The 13,888-nt window shown below is 38.9% G+C and overlaps 1 protein-coding gene across 4 annotated transcripts; it reads right to left on the bottom strand.

Annotated features, from left to right (window-relative positions):
- Positions 1-11: 11 nt before the first annotated feature.
- hao2 (hydroxyacid oxidase 2 (long chain)) lies at positions 12-12,993 on the bottom strand. Of its 4 annotated transcripts, none has more exons than XM_053328009.1 (9): positions 12,899-12,993; positions 10,931-10,989; positions 6,948-7,100; positions 4,400-4,551; positions 3,852-4,141; positions 3,143-3,364; positions 1,954-2,112; positions 653-722; positions 12-527 (listed from the first exon to the last, which is right to left on the bottom strand). In XM_053328009.1, the coding sequence occupies exons 2-9, from the start codon at positions 10,945-10,947 to the stop codon at positions 472-474; spliced, it is 1,119 nt and encodes a 372-aa protein (XP_053183984.1). In that variant the 5' UTR covers positions 10,948-10,989; positions 12,899-12,993; the 3' UTR covers positions 12-471. The 4 variants fall into 4 exon arrangements, with proteins under 4 accessions (XP_053183984.1, XP_053183986.1, XP_053183985.1 ...); XM_053328011.1 differs by having other exon boundaries at positions 3,858-4,141; XM_053328010.1 differs by lacking the exon at positions 12,899-12,993 and having other exon boundaries at positions 10,931-11,008.
- Between the last annotated feature and the right edge of the window lie 895 nt (positions 12,994-13,888).

Raw genomic sequence — 13,888 nt, 5'->3', positions numbered from 1 at the left:
TTAAATAGCAGTTCTTCATCACCTCAACAGGCATTTATTAACCACAAGCACTGGTAGCATCTCAAACTGTAGAGTACGTCAGTATGTCATTATTCATTACAGTAAAACCAAGAGAAGTTTGTTAGTTCAATGTAGTGTCTCCATCCCTTCCAGTCCAAAAGCAAAAATCATCACGACTTGCTAAATCTGATGCCTTATCTTTCCCCAAGACCCACTCCTACACTCTTGCATGAATAAATTTTGGATGCTGTTTCCAAATTGTGGAAGCTTTTTAGTCTGAGTGCATGTATCGTGTTCTCCTGACATGATAAAGGTATGAATTCTGTTCTGACATCATCGAACATCTTTCAGTCTTTTTTTCTCCCCATGATGGAGTCTCGAGCTCTTTGTCAACACAGTGGTTTTGGTTCAGTGGTGAATCCTGTTCAGTGGATGCCGTAATCGTCCTCAGTGCTGCCATCTGCTGGTAGGTTAGAGTTTAGAGAATTGGATGAGGTTCCTGTTGATTTCAGCTACGTTCCGGCAACCTGGACGAGGTAGATATAAGAATGTGATGTACAGATATACTTCTTTTGGCTCAGACATATATTAGCATGCTTACACTGTGATCTTTATCCAGTTAAAGTGATTTGATTTAACATCTGTGACTCACCCGATAGAGCCATGGACAGACGGAACTCATCATTTAGGATTTGAAGCACTTCCCTCACTCCCTCTTCACCCTGAAAGTTCACACAAGGCCAATAGTCATTATCAAAGACCAAATACCATCTGTAATATCAATACACTACAGCTGTAGTTTTAAGATACACGTCTGAAAACATTTCATGTCATTAGTATTATATTTCACTGCCAAAGACAAATGTCAGTCCCTTCAGAGTTTTTTTGTGATTGTTGAGATAAAATAAGCTTCTCTTTGAAGTGGCTTTTCTCAGAAATTGTGATGCAATTTGTGAAGTTTTACATAAGCGTTCGTGGTTTTGCAAGTTGAGGAAAAACAGAGCTAAGTTCATTGTGTAAATTCACCTGAATGCATGAGGCAATGACGTGCCATGTTTGTTGTTTTGATTAGACTGATGTAGGGAATTCTCCTAATACTCATGATAAGACCAAATTTCCCATCAATCCCATCTCCCCATTTTTTCGTGTCAACTGGCCTGGGCCCTGTTTTGATGATGAGAGGAAAGGTTGAAGACTAACTGTAAAATGAGGAATCGCTTTGCTGGTGAAGCAAGTTTTGTTTGGAAAGGCTAACTTTGTGCCGTAATGCCTTCAGCAGAACTCCTGTGAATCCAACCCAGTTTCATACAACATCAATACAAAATAGAGGATATTGATGGACTTGCTGCACTTTCATTCTGATCACAAGGTATGAACAGTACATTTACAATGTCAAAATCTTCCTACTGTAGTAGCACTTTTAATACAGAGAAATGGCTGGAATCTTTCAAAATTGCAACCCCCTGCAAATACTGTAGAGATAAGTTGTATTTGCTTCAGTTATTGCAATCATGATTTCATGATGGGTCTGAAATATAAGTTTCTTTCAGTAGACTCTGATTCTACATCAAATGTTTTTTGTTCTTTCCGATTCACTGCATCAAAACTGGCTTTCATCGCTTTGAGACAGCATAACATCTACAAATGTCTCACTGCTGAAGGCAAAAACAATTAAAACCATGTCAACCTTACAACGAAACCCTTGTTTAAAGAATGTAAATGACTTTCAAGGCAAATCTTTAGCTGCCAAGGACACTGGATTTGTATGTATTTGGATTTTGTGAATGTGTAGAAGCTGAGCAGGAGAGAAAACATGTCCAGGTAGCCAGTGAAGCAAAACACCTTGATGTGATCAGAATCTCTGTCAACCTTTAAAATCAATGCTGCTTTTCAACCTCAGATTGATGTTTAGTATGCCACACACACACATACTCAGGGTGACTGCTGTTGTACCTTGTATGCAAGGCCCCACACTGCTGGTCGGCCAATGAACACACACTTGGCTCCCAAGGCAAGCGCTTTCAGTACATCACTTCCTGTCCTGATTCCACCGTCCAGGTAGACCTCGATCCTACCCTGCACCGTGTCCACGATCTCTGACAGTGCGTCAATCTGTTAGTTAGAGATGAAGATACAGAAAAGCCAGTATACTTTATAGCAACAGTGCACAATCTGATAAGTGTATGGCACTTCACCCTGAGTTGAACCATCTTATCACATACTAAGCAACATTTCACACTTGTATTTCGAAAGAGGGTGACTAAAGCCCGGATGTTAACAAACAGTCACTACCTCAAACCAATGACATGCTGATATTATCAGCAAGGTTTATCAGTGTCAAATGCTAATGTTACGACAAGCACTACTGCTAATTTTAAAGAAATTGTTTTACAGTTTGAGAAATATGCTTTATTTGCTTTCTTGCTGAGTGTAAAATGAGAAAAATCGCAACCACTCTTATACCTGCTTGTTAACTATAAAGCTAGAGCAAGGAGATGTTTAGCTTAGTTTAGCTACAGCTAGCCTGAAAAAAGAACTGGTAATGGATCATGCGCTGTTCTGACATCATCAGAACCGAGAGCAGTGACTTCCTGGTGTTTCAGCTAGTTGCCTGGAAATCTCACAATGATGTCAATGATTCAGAAAATCACTGTTCCTGGAAAAGAAGTAGTCCCGCACATAACCCTGCATTAAAACTGTAGTGTCAGTTTTAGATCAGCTTTTCTCTCAGCAACAAAGCAAACATGAATATCTCCCAAAATGTTGAAATTATACCTTTAATTTTACAACTATTTATTTTGTTGCTTCTAAAATTGCAACAGCTTGCACTAATCCTGCTACTATACATAGTGCTTGTAGGGGAGGGCTATTGATACTACTGTGCAGTAATGTCACTGATACCGATCTGGCTGCTACACCACCTCTGTATTAATAACTACTACTGTAGTTATCATATATATATATATATATATATATATATATATACACATCATATTCTATTACCACGACTACTGACTTTACTTCTACATTTACAACTGCTGTAACAACGCTATGTCATTGCTACTGTATACCTTTGCACCCCATTCTAGAAACACAACACAAGAAACAAAATGCTTTTATGATAGATATGGACAATAAGTACCGAAGCTGGGCCTCCGTCCAGCTGTCTCCCCCCATGGTTTGATACAATGATTCCCTGGACACCATGCTCCACGGCCAGCTCAGCGTCCTCCTTGGTTAGGATGCCCTTGATAATAATAGGCAGACGGGTGATGGACTGCAGCCAGTACACGTCCTTCCAGCTGATGGACGGGTCCAAGGTGTTGGCTGGGATCCCATATTCCTCTGGGCCCGCAGCCTCCGGCTTATAGTGCACATAATATATGTACAACTGCTTTAAGCATTTGACATACCATACCATTGTACTACAACAGTCACTTGTACTATTAGGCTATTGATAATGCCTAAACTTTTGTGTTGGGGCAACTTTGACACCTTTACAGCACAACATGGAGTTTGAATATGTTGTATACTGTCTCTCTAATGTAACATATTAAAAGGATGTCAAATGTTCAAACACTGAATATCACTTGAACTGTCTCAAGCTATATGCCAATTCTGTATATGGTAAGCATTTAGCAGTTATACCGGTCAATTATATGTCAGGGAAATATGCATAAAATAATGAATAGACATCTAAAATGTTACATCTGGTATAACATAATAAATGATGCCTTTGGTATCAAGGTTTTACTTAGTATAGACATGAAATAATACATCAGTGCACAGTGAATCAAGCAGAATAAATTTTCTTGTGTCTGAATTTTTGAGAGTATGCTGAAAACACGTACTGTTACCTGGAAGACACCATCAAAGTTCTTGACCTTGAGGTGTGGTGGCAGCTTGAACTGGTTGCGGATGTCGTTGCGACGCTTTCCAGTGTAGGGGACGTCGACAGTGAGGACAAGGGCCTTGTAGCCGAGGGCCTCTACGCGGTGCACAATATGTTCCGACAGCTTCCTGTCCCGGTACACGTACAGTTGGAACCAGCGGTAGCCGTTGGGAGCCGCTGCCACAATCTCCTCCACTGAGCAGGTGGAGTAGGTGCTGGTGATGTAGCAGGTGTTTAGTGCCTCTGTGGCTGTGTGGTGGAAGGTGATAAATGATTACTGTGGTTATTGTCAGCTCATTGGTGGAAATGTCACTGGTTTTATAAGCCATGACGTACATTTACATTTAAACATGAAATCTTCAGACCTGTACCAAAGCCTTTAAACAAACAGAAAGTAATTCAAATTCAGTAGTATAATATTTTTGTTGGTAGTTCTCATGTCTACCAGGTGACTCTATCAGCTTTACTGAAATGCAGTGACACCACTCACTGACCCACAGTCCTCACCCCGAGCTGTGGCCATCTCTCCTTCATGCCAGGCCAGGCAATGAAAGGCAGTAGGCGCGATGCCAACTGGAAAGCTGATTTCTGTTCCCTGCACTGTGGTCCGAGTGTCGCTTACTGACACATCCCGCAGGATACGAGGTCTCAGACGGATTCTGAATGTAAAGTAAAGACAGTATTAATATGTAAACATTTGGGGGGGGGGGGGGTTAGTTTGTCTGAGAGTGCTCACACAATTTTAAAGATTTGCATGATTTATTTTCACCTGAAAAAATATAAAAAACTATGTTTAAAATAATAGATCTTCAGATATAGGAATCTGTCATCAAGTTATATGAGAACAGAGCTGAGCAGTTCGATACCACTCTTATATCTGGAGCCAGCAGCTCTATGAAAGCAGCCAGCAGCTCCCACATAAAAACAGATGTGTAAAAAAGACATGCTGTGGTGTTATGGGGTCAGCTCTATGTTTCCCACATTTCTCACTTTTTTTTCAAAATTAGGCCCTATGTTCCTACAGGGTTAGTGTTAGGGTCAGGGTTATATTTTACAGCTACATCCATTACATTCACCCCCCCAAATTTTCCCCCACACTCGTCCAGGTGTATGGCATCCAGTGTCATATGTGAATCTTTTCAGCCCAAGTGGGAAACAAACCCCAGTCTCCAGCATGATAGTCAGGCATCAGCAGATTGGATAGAACTTCAACATTTAAATGTTTTAAATTTGTGAAATTTGAAAATTCGGCTCCATAAGTTCCTGGTTATACCAATGCTCATGGATTGGTCAACCCAATGAGGAGAAAAGCCTGGTCTACCTGATCTTGCGAGCACAAAATACGGCCCAATCAGGACAGCATTGTGCCCGCCCCAGTGCTTCATTTGTAACTGATTGCTCATGAGGGACTTTCACTCGTGGCCTCACAGAGGTACCAGGACACCCCACATGTCTGTGGGACGGAGGGATGTGGGAACATAGGGTAATTTCCTCGAAATGTAGGAACAGAGGTGTTGTGGGAACGTAGAGCAGTGGGAATATAGAGCTGTAGGAACATAGGTCTGTAGGAACATTGTTGCTGTGGGAACTTAAACACGCTCCCGTTGCATGTGCAGGGCTATTTCTGTTCTGGGTGCAGGGATTTTCTGGACTTTCTGTTATAAAGAAAACGAGTGAGCTTCAGATCAGATTAGTCACCTTTGAACAGACCAGTCTTCCCCCCATTCTAGTGTTTGTGCTATTCTAAGCTAAGCTAACTGGTTCTTGATGGTTGCTTCATATTGTGATGGGAATTGAACTTCTCATACATTTGAATTTTGTATTTGTATTTATGTACTTGATTGTTCTCTTTAATTATTGGTGTACTAATCTGGACATGTAATGTAGACTAATGTAGGGACTGCACAAGTGAACTGTGTGTCTTGATCTTTTAATTCACATTGGGAGTCTCACATGATTGGCCTCCAGCCAGGCTCTTGCACTCACGGGGGTTTAAGTGTGCTTTAGCGGAGGCATGGGCAGGCTGAACCACAAGCCCAATGCGACATGCCTCCTGACAAAAGGCAACATTCTCCTTGTGGTATTTAACACAACGTCTTTTGTGCTATTCAGACTGATGGTCCCTCCTGTGTATATAAAAAACTCTAAAAAAAGTTGCTCTCTGTGAAATCCATTTTTCCTTGGCAATATTTACTGTATCAGACATGAGAGTGGTATCTGTGTTTTCATATAGCTCTCGGCAAGAAAGGGTATTTCAAAATAAAGTTGAATTTGTCCTTTACTTTATTGTAGCTTTATTTCCTTAATTCTTAACCTAATCATGAAATCAAACGGTCCTGTTGACATTTCAACGCAAAATCGGCATCTGACCCCAAACACATCAGCAAACAAAGCCCTAGATACAAGCTTGTTGCAATATATTTATGTACATATATGTATGAACTGTGTTTTTATGGATAAGGAAAGCATCAGTCTCCATTAAGGCTATCAGTCTTTATGGAGACGTTAGGAAAGCTGAGAAAAATGCGTAAGGAGACACATGAGGAAAAACATCATGACCCTGTATTCTTGACCCATTAGTAATGCATATTTGGAAACAGTTCCTTATTCACTATAGGGGGTTGGAAGAACAGTGCAGCTTCGGCAGTGATGTGTTGAATAAAAATGTGGGTAAAATGTAACCTTCTGTTAGTGATTATAGGCATCACAACCAGACATACTGTATACAGACATCAGTCACAGTGGCCCAAAGTCCAAAAAAGCTGAAATTTATGGCCTTCGCTCTGTGTCCTCGAATGATCTGCTGTTTAACATTAACTGTTTTTGTTGGCACATTGACGTGTGCATCTGAGCTGGGTTTACTCTGTGCTGTGTCGCTGCATGTTGAACAATGACTGCATGTCCATGGTGATAAATGTCATGAAAAACATTGTGTCCTTTGTGTTGTATATAGACAAGTACTGTCACTGTCACACTTTGCTACCAAGATGCTTAAATTGTGTATCTGTTATGTGCTTGAATGTCTGGGTAGACGTTATTTCTTTCCGTGCTGTACCTTTTGTAAGCCAGTAGATTGTCATCCCTGGTGCAGCATTCATCTGCTCCGGCTGCATAATAATCCCAGGTGGCTTTTGACAGATGTTCCTTGGCATACTCCTCAAAATCTGTCAGGCATACCATAGCCATCTCTGCACAGCGACCTCTCTCTCTGTGTGAGAACAAAGCTCATCAGTTGGCTAACTGATATCATAAACACCCAACAATACTAATTGATCTAACAATCAGTATATTTCAAGTTAAAGCATTTCAACAAACACACACACCAACAGTTAATAAATGTCCAGCATTTAAAACATCTCTTTACGCAATATTGGATACGTCTGACTTTTTTAAAAACATAATTGGTCACTTATTTCCAGTGTTTACCACAACCAGTCAGTTCTCATATTTTATCCAGTGTCATCTGGAAATGGGATTTGTTTCTTTGCATGTGAGACAAATAGCTGCAGGCACCAACAGCACCAACAAACAGGCACTTCACGTCCAGAGCGAAAAACTACATTTACATGCAACAAGTTACAGCTTCAAGACTTACCACAAATGATTGATTTTTCATAAACAAAAAAACAAAAAACCCCTCTCACTCTCACATGACACAGCCTCCGCAGAGGACTGAGGTTGCAACATCGCTGGTCTGACTGAAACTCCCCTCATATCAGCAAATGCTGTGCAAAGCAAGCTGTCAACAACTCACCAGTCAAGCTTCTGCACTTTGACATCTGAGCAATTAAAATGAACGTTTTACTTTTTAGTTTTTCTATTTTCTTATAAAAACAGGTTGAAATCCTTGTGTCTGTGACGATCCTTGCGTCCACAGCTTTGCTTTTGTGTCGATCAGAATCAAATTTTCATAGAGCTACTTTGAAAGCCACTGACTGACAGTATATGTGACCTGATTGCGACCCCTGCTCTTATTGTGTTTACACAAGCTGGAAATGTGCTGATGGTGACTCCAACTATAGTGAGGACAAGAGGCGTCTGACACAGTGCTCTGTGGTCCAGATGGTATGTACAGTAAAACATATGCTGTGTACATGCCTACATGCTAGCACATACATACCCTGCATACTGATGTCATGTGATCACCTTGAAACTCTCCTGTTACAAATCTTCACATTTGTAACAGTTTAAAAAATGGGATTTAAAAAAAATCTCTTACAAAACAATGACTTCATGCTAATTGAAGAATTATTTTTTTAGATTTATTATTAACAACAGATTGTCTTATGCAGACCCTGAAATAGCTGTTCACACAATGCCTGGAGAATAATTGGTCAGGACTACATAGACCTGGAAGAAGTGTATTGTAGTATATGGAAGAAAAACCTTGCAATACCTCAATGTAAAAATACTACATGCAAAAGTCCTACATGCAAAATTCTACTTAAGAACATTATAGTTTTAATGAATATTTAGGTGTTCAAAGCAGAATTAAGTAATTCTACTACTGTGTACAGTTGGGTATGAGGCATTCTTTTATATATAGTATAACAAATTCTGTAGAAGCCAATAATGTTTGCTACACATCTGGTACACATCTGGTAAATGCTCCCTGTGATATAGTTAAATCTAGTAGAATCATGAATTAGCATTACAAGGAAATACCTGAATACAGTAGGTGATAGTAACTAAATAACAATAATAATAATAATAATAATAATAATAATAATGTTAATTATTATTATTATTATTATTATTATTATTATTATTATTATTATTATTATCATTATTAATCCAGAAATATTGTCTTTTTTATTACAAGCGTTTTTCATCCTTGGCAATAATTACAGTAATTGTTGGTGTTCATATGACATCTTTTAGACTGTTAAAACTTGTGTTAAAGGTAATGTAAGGTGTTCTTGGGACTGGCCTCTGTTGCAATATGCATGATTTAGAATTCATGTTCTCTTTTACATTTTTGTATAATTTTTTTGTTATCTACTCTTAGTTTCTAAGCCAACAAGTCCTCCAAATTAAACGACCCCATAGGTTGTTTGACTAAGAACGACCCATAGGAGCGTTTTCTAATATGATGCTTCTATAGCCAGTGATCGACATGACAACATCATTTGTATGAGCTTTCCAAAGCTGTTAAAATACAGTATAATGCAGTATAATGATGTGACGATGCTGTGGTTAAAGGCTTGTTAGATGCTTTGGGTTAAAATGATTGCTTGAAACGTGGCGTTAAAGTTAGACAACCTTGTTTCGCCATGGCAACAGTTAATACCACAACAATCAAAGTCACGTTCTTTTAAAAACTGTTCTGACTTGCGGTTAAAAACAGGAAGCGTGCAGCAGTCTCAGGCTAGACAGTTCACCTTTCATAGGTTATATAGAGGTCTGTCACTCACAAGTAACTATAGTTCTTATTAACTATAGTCGTATAGTGGGGGTCATTTTTTTGGGAGGAAAGGCTTGTCTAACATGGTGTTGACATGCAAAATCAACCACAACCACAACCTCTCTTCACAAAAGCCTTGCAACACTGGGTCAGGACTTTATGCAATATGCATTGAATGAATGTATTTCACACAAATACACACAACTGTCCAAACTGAAAACTACTATCAAGCTTAAAAATGAATATAGACTTAGTAAATATTAGTCCTGATTAAATACCTGATCTGTTTGTTTTCTGAGATCCCTGGTGCTATCCATCAGTCCATAATTAGTTCTATTTTTTCCAATTGGGAAGAAATAACAACTCCTTAAGAACAATAGAACCTTTTCCTAGCAGACATTTTGACTTGTCAAAGCAGGAAAAACACAGGTGTAATCAATAACATTCATTATGGCTGCATTACATTCAGGTGAGCCAGTTCCAGCTCTCAGGTATTGTGCATGCTCGCTCACTGACATGGTTTACTGGGACGATGCCCAGCGTTAATTTAGTTAATTTAGTATGTTTAAGTAGAACTCAATGTTTCACTTTTCCAACTTGAATCCAACTGAAAACCCATACTATTGGTGGGTTAGTGTTAGGAGTGGATTTGAACACATTTCTGACCACTGCTGTAGATTCTAACATAGGTAAGATTCATTATCATATTGATTTTATGACAGACTGGTGTGGATGGAGCCTCTTTTTCTAGTCCTCAAACAAAACAAACAAACAAGAGCAACAAAAACTACATATATCAGACATACTAACTTACTGAAAATACATTTACATTTTGAACTCACTGATTAAAATCAACCAAAGTCTATAGTTTGTAAGATTTGGAGTTTCTTGCATGTTGTGGAGCTCAAATACTGAATTAATCATCTGACAGAAAATGAACTGACATAGCATTTTGGTAAGGCTGTCACACCCTGGGATACATATTTTGCAGCTTTTTCGCAATAAAAACTGATTGCCAGTCAAAACAATAAATAGCTGCTGGCCTGATGATCCAGACATAGTGTTGTTTTTACCTATATACTCTCCAAAAAAAAAAACGTTACAGAAGATTTGCTGATGGAGCACCTTCTTTTTGTTGAATGGCACTAGACACTACATAAGCAACAAACATGGTGCTTTACAACAATAAGAGACAGTACATGTTTACCACCCTCTACCACTTGTTATTTGTGATGTGTGTCATGTGTTTGCTATAAAGACAGCAGTAAAAATATGGGAGAATAAATTTGTAAAACCTTAAAAGTTGGATTTTGATATCAAATTATAATGATAAACACTTATTCGTTAAGAATCTAGTGTTTATTAAAGGCTTATGAATATAATATTTTGAAGCCATTTATGGTTTAATTTCAGACTTGTGAAATGTTTCTACCTCCCCTTTTTCTATTTCCCCCAATATTAGAGCATGTTAAGATATTGTATATAACATGATGCATATTAAACAATGAAAGCAGTGCATCTTATACGGGTAGGATGTTATAAAAGCTTTTAGTATTTTCTCTCTGAGCGTTCAGACAGTCCAGTGTATTATAAGTCATCTTCTGTAATCCTTTACCTCCATGCAGTTTACTCACCGATTGCACATATTCATTGTTGCTCAGTTGACCTCCCTCTCTCTTGACTGATTCATAACCTGTAAACAGACCAGATGAATCAAACAGAGAGCAATATTATACTGCTAAAGACACCAATACTACTACTACTACTGCTACTGCTACTACTACTAGTACTACTACTACTACTACTACTACTACTACTACTACTACTACTACTACTACTGCTACTACTACCACTACCAGTACTACTACTACTACTAATACTATTATACTGAAGCTGCTATTGTGTTGCTTTTCAATTCACTCCAATTCACATCAGTTTGTACAACTTTGTTTATCCCTGCAGGGGGAATCTCACACATCGGCATGCCACCTGTTGGCCAAGGCAGACAGATGGCATGCAGCAGTGCTATACAAATAAATAAATATATCTGTATCAATAACACACAATAAATAGCACTACTTTCAGTACATTGATATTCAAATAACAATAACAACTGCTAATACTGCCACTGGAATAACTACTGCTGTTCTATCCTATTATACAATAATATTATATTACATCCTATTAAATAAATTCCACATATATGTTATTACCATATCATCTTTACTCTCTTGATGTCAACTATCACAGTAGATAGAAGTGTTGCATGTTACTGTCATATATAGTATGTTACAGTTCAACTAAACTAAAAAAAACTATAAAGAAACTAATGGTATCACAGTTAAAACTACTACAGCTAATAGCAATAATACACATGTGATAATATAAAGTTGTATCCTGGAAACTGCAAATAAAGCTTAAATAAAGCTGAACTGAGTCCTATTACATCCTGGTAAGTAACATGTTTCTTTAAAAAAAAGAAAACGTATTAAAGTAGGACTACATCCAGTCTCCATTCAGTCTTCTTCTACTATGGATTCTGTAGTATAAGCTTTCAGTTATGAACACTTGAGGGCAGTGCAATACTGAATGAAAGTTCATTCTTAAAGCTTCATTCAACATCTGTAAAGCAGATAAACACAGACTTTCCCTCTCCTTGTGTGTGTGTGTGTGTGTGTGTGTGTGTGTTTGTGTGTGTGTGTGTGTTTTTATGCCGGTGGCGCACTCTCTACACACTCTCCGTAGCGTCTCTATACAATAACTTTAAGTGACCTCTGATGTCATGCTTGTTAGTGTTGTAAACATACGACGCTACGCAACTGTGTAAACCTGCTTCCTGATTTCTGTAGGCTTTGTAAGGTTAAACTAGAATATACAGCCGTGGTAACATATAGTTTTCAGTTGTGTATTTTTTTAAGGAATACTTGTTAAACACAGCTCATGAAAGTGCTTAAAAATAAGTGCAAAACAACAACTTTATATATGTATATATGAATATATAGTTTAATTAGCTTTAGTTGCTTAATACATTTACCACAGCAGACAAGCTTTTTTTCCTTTCACTTTCAAAGTAAAACCTTTCACTTTTATGCAAAATATAACAACTATATATTTATTTTACCTCCGCTAAGCATTGCTACATTTATTATCTTTTAACCAGGATTTCTATGTTTTACTGAAGGTTTTTCAGGGTGGCTGGTTATGTGATGAATGAGCCTCTGTCCTCTGTAAGCTATGAAAGATATCAGGCATTTCCACCCACTGAATAGTTGCTGAGAGCACATTGTCCCAGGTGAATTTCTGGTGAATACCTGCTATTTTGGTATTTATAGTGTTAATGCTAAACAAGGTGAAGATTGAACCAGAGTAGAGACTATCTATACTGTATTTGTCACAAAGGCCTGCTGACTCTCAGACTGCTGTTCATCACCAGCAGATAATCACATCCTGACATCTTGCTGTTATTAATCCCCCCCCCCCTCCTCTCCTCTGCTATAAAACCACTAGGTGTCTACATTGAAGTACAAGCTAAACACAATAAAGCAAAATCCAACAAGTGTAAATAAACAGAGCTTCAGAAGTGGATGAAATCAGTCTCTTACCTTAACCTGAGCTGTTTGGCAGGCCTACAGTAGGTGTCGATTCCCCCTCTCATGTGACAGGGTCGTGTCAGAGGGCAGTCCGGCCCCCCCAAAACCGCGTCCATGCCCACCCCCCTCCACACACGTCCCATGTCCCCACGTCCCCACGTCCCCTGCCCCCCCCCCCACCCCGAACACATCCACCTCCCCTTGCTCTCACAGTGCGATTGCTCCGCCCACAGTGGCTCAACACCAGCTATGCCTCTCTGTCAGCACTCTGAGCCATGGCCTCTCTTTGTGCCAAAAAAACACCAAAAGCTCTCTCAGGTCAGTTGTTTTGTAGGAGTAATAAACGCTTCCTGTTTTCCTTTTCTCCTTTCTTCCTTCCTTTTAACTCTTCCTCATCTTCTTTCCTTCCTTACTGACTTCCCTCATTCGGTCTATCCTTCCTTCTCTTGCTTCATCCTCCCTCCTATTCCCCTACGATTCCTCTCCTCTCCTCTCCTCTTCCTTCCTGTCCTTTCTCTTCCTTTCCTCCTACATCCCTTCCATCCTTCCTCTTTTGAAATCATCACCCCTTCTCTCTTTCTCTTTCTCCATTTGTTATGCATTACTTCTAGATATGTTTGCTTGTGTGTTTCCATGAGTTTAACCAAGCTGGTCAATCAGTGTCAGTCTGTTTGTGCTTTTGTTGTTGCACACAGTTAAATGAATGACTCTTCCCTGTTAATATTTAATCTTCACTTCACAAGCAAACTAAAGAAAAAACAATCAAAGCTGAATAAACCTCAGCCTTGTAACTACGAGGCCTCTACCGTACATTTATATTTTGGGTTGTCACTCACAGATGAGCGTATTAGGGAGTGTAAAAGCAATACACTTAATCCAAAACCGATCAAACATACGAAACAAAGGCCGGAAAACCAAACAAAAAAACCTCTGGGAGCTAACCCTGAACGCTCTCTGGATATGTCAAACTTGTCAAAACCCGAGTGTGGACTTTGACAGGTG

The sequence above is a fragment of the Scomber japonicus genome, chromosome 11 (assembly GCF_027409825.1).
Source record: "Scomber japonicus isolate fScoJap1 chromosome 11, fScoJap1.pri, whole genome shotgun sequence".
NCBI classification, from domain to species: Eukaryota; Metazoa; Chordata; class Actinopteri; order Scombriformes; family Scombridae; genus Scomber; species Scomber japonicus.
Note: the sequence above shows the minus strand (reverse complement) of the source record. Positions and strands in the feature narration are given on the sequence as shown.